The 7,391-nt window shown below is 40.1% G+C and overlaps 2 protein-coding genes across 2 annotated transcripts in view; both read left to right on the forward strand.

The window, feature by feature from the left end:
- LOC107657369 (transcription factor Sp3-like) lies at positions 1–1,067 on the forward strand. The gene is made up of 3 exons (XM_016445414.1): positions 1–157; positions 414–487; positions 625–1,067. The coding sequence occupies exons 1-3, from the start codon at positions 151–153 to the stop codon at positions 790–792; spliced, it is 249 nt and encodes an 82-aa protein (XP_016300900.1). The 5' UTR covers positions 1–150; the 3' UTR covers positions 793–1,067.
- Positions 1,068–6,021: 4,954 nt separating this feature from the next.
- LOC107657349 (transcription factor Sp3-like) overlaps positions 6,022–7,391 on the forward strand; it is a 13,562-nt gene continuing 12,192 nt past the window's right edge. The window contains exons 1-3 of the mRNA XM_016445392.1: positions 6,022–6,178; positions 6,435–6,508; positions 6,646–6,756. Coding sequence (XP_016300878.1) covers positions 6,172–6,178; positions 6,435–6,508; positions 6,646–6,756 — 192 coding nt within the window. The 5' untranslated portion in view covers positions 6,022–6,171. The remainder of the gene's footprint in view (positions 6,179–6,434; positions 6,509–6,645; positions 6,757–7,391) is intronic.

The raw sequence follows: 7,391 nt of genomic DNA on the forward strand, positions 1-7,391 counted from the left end.
GGTGACGCAGTTGGCGAAGTGGAAGCCCCGCCGTCAATCAAATTAGGAAAAAAACAAACTGGACTAAAGCGAGCGCAGGCACCGATTAAAATAACCATGCTCGGAGTGTAATTAAACGCAGATATCAGTCTTCGTTAAAGAACTCACGTAATGACCGGTACGTAACATTTGAAGAGCGCGGGAACGGTCGCTTTGAAGCTTTGTGCAGGCTATGTTTATGCTAAGCTAGGCTAATGTTAGCAGGCGGGTGAATCTGAGAGACTTTAAGATCCGCGGAAGAAAGAAATACAGAGCTCAAATCATCCATAAAGCGACACAACGCTTCTGTTATAGCCGATGAAGCCACCTATGCAGCGAGCGCGCCGAGTGACGGGCTCTAACGGCTGTTTTGTGTTGTTGTGTGTGTGTTTAAGCGCCTGAAGGGCCAGTGAAAGCGGGAGTCATGGCGGACAGCAGCAGCGCTCAGGACGGCGGCGGCGCGGAGCAGGTAAACCGGATCAAATCCACACCTCTGTATATTCTCTAATGCATGTGCTTTGGTGAAGTTTTCACTTTGTTCTGTTAAAACACTGGTACTTCCTGTGTGGCCACCCCCTTTCATGTGTTAAACCCGCCCATCGTCAGGACGGACAGCCCTCGTCGCTCGCCCTGCTCGCCGCCACTTGCACCGGCCTCGGTTCGCCCGCCCCCGGAGCAGAGCACGGGGCAAACTACAATAATGCTGCTGCTGGAGGGGTAAGTCAGCAGCTACCGATCTCACCTTTATTAGACCTTACTGTGGATCGAGTGTGAGCCCGGCCGTGTTTACTTTGAACGGCTGGATGTTTACACCCCAAACTTAAGGGGCATTATTAATATACGTGGAAGCTCAGATCTGGCTTAGTCTAAATAAATTCTGTAAATTAGAGTCTGGTTCACAGTGCAGCTTATTCTTAACAGGAACTGTTCAAATAGACAGGAAGACACATTTGTGTTTTAGTTGCTTATTAAGACCAGCATGGAAAAAGTCAAAGAATGGATAATTTATTTAGTCATTTAGCAGACGCTTTTATCCAAAGCGACTTACAAATGAGGACAACAGAAGCAATCAGTTGTAGTATTAAAACAACTAAAAACAGGTCCAAAACTAAAAGCTAAAACTTTATAAATTCTACCTATACACATTTTAAAAATAAAGAGATTAAATAAAAATGACAAATGCATACAACAACATTTCAAAACTTAACATTTAAATGAAAAACAAAAAATAAAGCTAAAAACAATTCAAAATATTAAAGAACAAAAGGTATAAGAGTATAATAATGATTCTAACATAACACTAAGCCACACACCAAAAAACAACTACATATGTGTGTATGTACAACCACACACATGGTTAGAAGATTTTATTTCTACATTATTACAAAATATCTATACTTCTATAGCCATTATGTTTCTACGCATGAATGCATTTTCTTTTAGCACCTTGTATTTTTTTCTCTTTACAGAGTGGGTGAGGTTTTTCATTTTTTTTGTGTACTGTGGAAATAAACTACTAAAAATATTTTAATAACAGAAGAGCATGGATCCGTGTGGCTCATCACATCTCTGACACATTTCTGCCTTCTCCATTCAGACTGATCTTCAGAAATGACTGCATATCATTAATCACTCCTGTTACTTGAGAAACACTTGACAGAGCTCAAGTGGCCTCTTACATTAAACCATAAACCTCTTAATTGCTGATTACAAGACCATGAAAAAATGATGCATCAACAGTTTCCCAGCTTGTCTGAATGAGCAGAGTGAACTAGTATTCTTGCAAAATATGTTAGATAAGAAAAAAATAAGTTTAAAGCTTTCTTGCTGATAAACTAAACAGGTAATGATGTAAACGCATCAGAACCAGTAACAAAACAAAGCCTGTAGTTGATCACTACACTGACGGAAACCGTACATCTTCACGGACAAAATTTGAGGGACAACGAGACATCGGAAGCAACCCGGTCAAAATGACAGACATCCCGTCCATCCAATCACAAGGCGAGTTCTCCAACCTAATCTCCAATGCGAGGAGAGACGAAGGGCGGGACTTCCGGTCGGTGACGCAGTTGGCGAAGTGGAAGCCCCGCCGTCAATCAAATTAGGAAAAAAACAAACTGGACTAAAGCGAGCGCAGGCACCGATTAAAATAACCATGCTCGGAGTGTAATTAAACGCAGATATCAGTCTTCGTTAAAGAACTCACGTAATGACCGGTACGTAACATTTGAAGAGCGCGGGAACGGTCGCTTTGAAGCTTTGTGCAGGCTATGTTTATGCTAAGCTAGGCTAATGTTAGCAGGCGGGTGAATCTGAGAGACTTTAAGATCCGCGGAAGAAAGAAATACAGAGCTCAAATCATCCATAAAGCGACACAACGCTTCTGTTATAGCCGATGAAGCCACCTATGCAGCGAGCGCGCCGAGTGACGGGCTCTAACGGCTGTTTTGTGTTGTTGTGTGTGTGTTTAAGCGCCTGAAGGGCCAGTGAAAGCGGGAGTCATGGCGGACAGCAGCAGCGCTCAGGACGGCGGCGGCGCGGAGCAGGTAAACCGGATCAAATCCACACCTCTGTATATTCTCTAATGCATGTGCTTTGGTGAAGTTTTCACTTTGTTCTGTTAAAACACTGGTACTTCCTGTGTGGCCACCCCCTTTCATGTGTTAAACCCGCCCATCGTCAGGACGGACAGCCCTCGTCGCTCGCCCTGCTCGCCGCCACTTGCACCGGCCTCGGTTCGCCCGCCCCCGGAGCAGAGCACGGGGCAAACTACAATAATGCTGCTGCTGGAGGGGTAAGTCAGCAGCTACCGATCTCACCTTTATTAGACCTTACTGTGGATCGAGTGTGAGCCCGGCCGTGTTTACTTTGAACGGCTGGATGTTTACACCCCAAACTTAAGGGGCATTATTAATATACGTGGAAGCTCGAAGCTCAGATAGTCTAAATAAATTCTGTAAATTAGAGTCTGGTTCACAGTGCAGCTTATTCTTAACAGGTAACAGGAAAATAGACAGGAAGACACATTTGTGTTTTAGTTGCTTATTAAGACCAGCATGGAAAAAGTCAAAGAATGGATAATTTATTTAGTCATTTAGCAGACGCTTTTATCCAAAGCGACTTACAAATGAGGACAACAGAAGCAATCAGTTGTAGTATTAAAACAACTAAAAACAGGTCCAAAACTAAAAGCTAAAACTTTATAAATTCTACCTATACACATTTTAAAAATAAAGAGATTAAATAAAAATGACAAATGCATACAACAACATTTCAAAACTTAACATTTAAATGAAAAACAAAAAATAAAGCTAAAAACAATTCAAAATATTAAAGAACAAAAGGTATAAGAGTATAATAATGATTCTAACATAACACTAAGCCACACACCAAAAAACAACTACATATGTGTGTATGTACAACCACACACAAAGAATAGTTCTGATGTGCAAAACAAGATTGTTGAGCTTCACAAAATAGAAAGTGGCAGTAAGAAAATATCTAATGTATTAAGAATTCCCATTTCAGCCATCAGGGCAATAACCAAGAATTTTCAATTAACAGAAAATGGTACAAATCTGCCTGGAAGAGGACGTGTGTCTATATCATGCTAATGCACGGTGAAGAGGAGAGTCTAGTAAAAGACTCCCCAAGGATCACAGCTGAAGAACTGCAGAAAATAGTTGAGTCTAAAAAATATATCAAACAAACCCTACATCACCACATGTTGTTTTGGAGGGTTTCAAGAAAAAAAAAATCAAGAAAAGAAAACACTCTCATCCAAAAACAAACTCCAGCATATTCATTTGCCAGACTATACTGGAACTTCAAACGGGACTGGTTTCTATGGTCAGATGAAACTAAAACAGCTTTTTGGCAGCAAACACTCAAGATGGGTTTGGTGCACATGCACAGAGATAAAAAGTACCCCATGCATACAATGTAAATATACTGCTGCATCTTTTTATGTTGTGGGCCTATTTTTCTCCGGCAGGTTCATCTTGTTCAGATGCATGGCTTCATGGATTCTATCAAATAGCAACAGATAAAAAATCGAAATCTGACTGCCCCTGCTAGAAATCTTATAACGGGCAGTGGCTGGATCTTCCATCAGGACTACAATCCAAAGAAGAAATAAAAAATATATAAAAATAAAAATCAACAGCACAAAACGAAGCTTCTGGCCTGAACCCTATAGAAAATGAGTGGGTTGAACTGAAGATGCGAGTGCATGAACATGGACCTCAGAATTGGAAAGATCTGGGGAGATTCTGTATAGAAATATGGTCTCTGATCTCTTGTCATATGTTCTCTAAACTCATCAGGCATTATAGGAGAGAATCATAGCTGTTTTCTTGGCAAATAGAGGTTTCAAGATAGTATTGAACATAAGGGTGTCAATAATTGTGGCCAACGTGTATTTGAGATTGCTTTTTCAATTGTTTTAAGTGAAAGGTTAGGTTTTTGTGATTTCTTTAAATAAAAGATCAAAATGATTAACAATGCAGACACAGACTTATTTGTTAATATTTACCAAGGGTGTCAATAATTCTGGCCATATATATAAATACATATACATACATACACACACACACACACACACACACACACATACTGAATTGTAAAAAAAATAATAATAATACTACTAATAATAAACTTATTACAGAAGGTGTTTGTCAAGCTTTTTCTGAAAATGAACTCCTGAAATGAACTCCAAACGAACTTTGTTTTGGCATGATTTTGTTTAAAATTATGTCACGCCAGTTTGTTCTTTCGTTTTGCTTGAAATATATATTGGGGCGTTTACAATTAGGCTATCTGTCCCAACCACTGGGGGGGGAAATGCATGGCCGAGATCATTTCTGAGGCTGGTATGGTGCACTTCATATCATTTAGTCTACATACTACAGCTGTAAATTGTTATTAAGCTATATAATGATATACAGTACATTTCAAGAAAAGTGTGGGTGATTGACAGAATAGCACAACAGCTTTACTCCTGTACAAAGCTTTCATCAGCTACAGGCAAGTTTAATGTTCTAGTTCATTTGAAGGTCAGTGGTCTTTAAATATAATTCATTTTATGAAGTCCAAACTAAGTCAGCTCTTTGCATATCAATATTTGTATATCAATATAATCAATATAACTTGTTTAGATGGCAAATTGTGACCGTTATTGTCTGCATTTGTGCTGGCTTTTTTTTTGTTGCCAATATTAACATCTTTGTTTCACTTATACATATTACACAGTTTACATATTATGTTGCACTGGAAATCCCCACAAAGCTTTCATGGTTAGAAGATTTTATTTCTACATTATTACAAAATATCTATACTTCTATAGCCATTATGTTTCTACGCATGAATGCATTTTCTTTTAGCACCTTGTATTTTTTTCTCTTTACAGAGTGGGTGAGGTTTTTCATTTTTTTTGTGTACTGTGGAAATAAACTACTAAAAATATTTTAATAACAGAAGAGCATGGATCCGTGTGGCTCATCACATCTCTGACACATTTCTGCCTTCTCCATTCAGACTGATCTTCAGAAATGACTGCATATCATTAATCACTCCTGTTACTTGAGAAACACTTGACAGAGCTCAAGTGGCCTCTTACATTAAACCATAAACCTCTTAATTGCTGATTACAAGACCATGAAAAAATGATGCATCAACAGTTTCCCAGCTTGTCTGAATGAGCAGAGTGAACTAGTATTCTTGCAAAATATGTTAGATAAGAAAAAAATAAGTTTAAAGCTTTCTTGCTGATAAACTAAACAGGTAATGATGTAAACGCATCAGAACCAGTAACAAAACAAAGCCTGTAGTTGATCACTACACTGACGGAAACCGTACATCTTCACGGACAAAATTTGAGGGACAACGAGACATCGGAAGCAACCCGGTCAAAATGACAGACATCCCGTCCATCCAATCACAAGGCGAGTTCTCCAACCTAATCTCCAATGCGAGGAGAGACGAAGGGCGGGACTTCCGGTCGGTGACGCAGTTGGCGAAGTGGAAGCCCCGCCGTCAATCAAATTAGGAAAAAAACAAACTGGACTAAAGCGAGCGCAGGCACCGATTAAAATAACCATGCTCGGAGTGTAATTAAACGCAGATATCAGTCTTCGTTAAAGAACTCACGTAATGACCGGTACGTAACATTTGAAGAGCGCGGGAACGGTCGCTTTGAAGCTTTGTGCAGGCTATGTTTATGCTAAGCTAGGCTAATGTTAGCAGGCGGGTGAATCTGAGAGACTTTAAGATCCGCGGAAGAAAGAAATACAGAGCTCAAATCATCCATAAAGCGACACAACGCTTCTGTTATAGCCGATGAAGCCACCTATGCAGCGAGCGCGCCGAGTGACGGGCTCTAACGGCTGTTTTGTGTTGTTGTGTGTGTGTTTAAGCGCCTGAAGGGCCAGTGAAAGCGGGAGTCATGGCGGACAGCAGCAGCGCTCAGGACGGCGGCGGCGCGGAGCAGGTAAACCGGATCAAATCCACACCTCTGTATATTCTCTAATGCATGTGCTTTGGTGAAGTTTTCACTTTGTTCTGTTAAAACACTGGTACTTCCTGTGTGGCCACCCCCTTTCATGTGTTAAACCCGCCCATCGTCAGGACGGACAGCCCTCGTCGCTCGCCCTGCTCGCCGCCACTTGCACCGGCCTCGGTTCGCCCGCCCCCGGAGCAGAGCACGGGGCAAACTACAATAATGCTGCTGCTGGAGGGGTAAGTCAGCAGCTACCGATCTCACCTTTATTAGACCTTACTGTGGATCGAGTGTGAGCCCGGCCGTGTTTACTTTGAACGGCTGGATGTTTACACCCCAAACTTAAGGGGCATTATTAATATACGTGGAAGCTCAGATCTGGCTTAGTCTAAATAAATTCTGTAAATTAGAGTCTGGTTCACAGTGCAGCTTATTCTTAACAGGAACTGTTCAAATAGACAGGAAGACACATTTGTGTTTTAGTTGCTTATTAAGACCAGCATGGAAAAAGTCAAAGAATGGATAATTTATTTAGTCATTTAGCAGACGCTTTTATCCAAAGCGACTTACAAATGAGGACAACAGAAGCAATCAGTTGTAGTATTAAAACAACTAAAAACAGGTCCAAAACTAAAAGCTAAAACTTTATAAATTCTACCTATACACATTTTAAAAATAAAGAGATTAAATAAAAATGACAAATGCATACAACAACATTTCAAAACTTAACATTTAAATGAAAAACAAAAAATAAAGCTAAAAACAATTCAAAATATTAAAGAACAAAAGGTATAAGAGTATAATAATGATTCTAACATAACACTAAGCCACACACCAAAAAACAACTACATATGTGTGTATGTACAACCACACA

The sequence above is a fragment of the Sinocyclocheilus anshuiensis genome, unplaced genomic scaffold, assembly GCF_001515605.1.
Source record: "Sinocyclocheilus anshuiensis isolate Anshui unplaced genomic scaffold, SAMN03320099.WGS_v1.1 scaffold355, whole genome shotgun sequence".
In the NCBI taxonomy this organism is placed as follows: Eukaryota; Metazoa; Chordata; class Actinopteri; order Cypriniformes; family Cyprinidae; genus Sinocyclocheilus; species Sinocyclocheilus anshuiensis.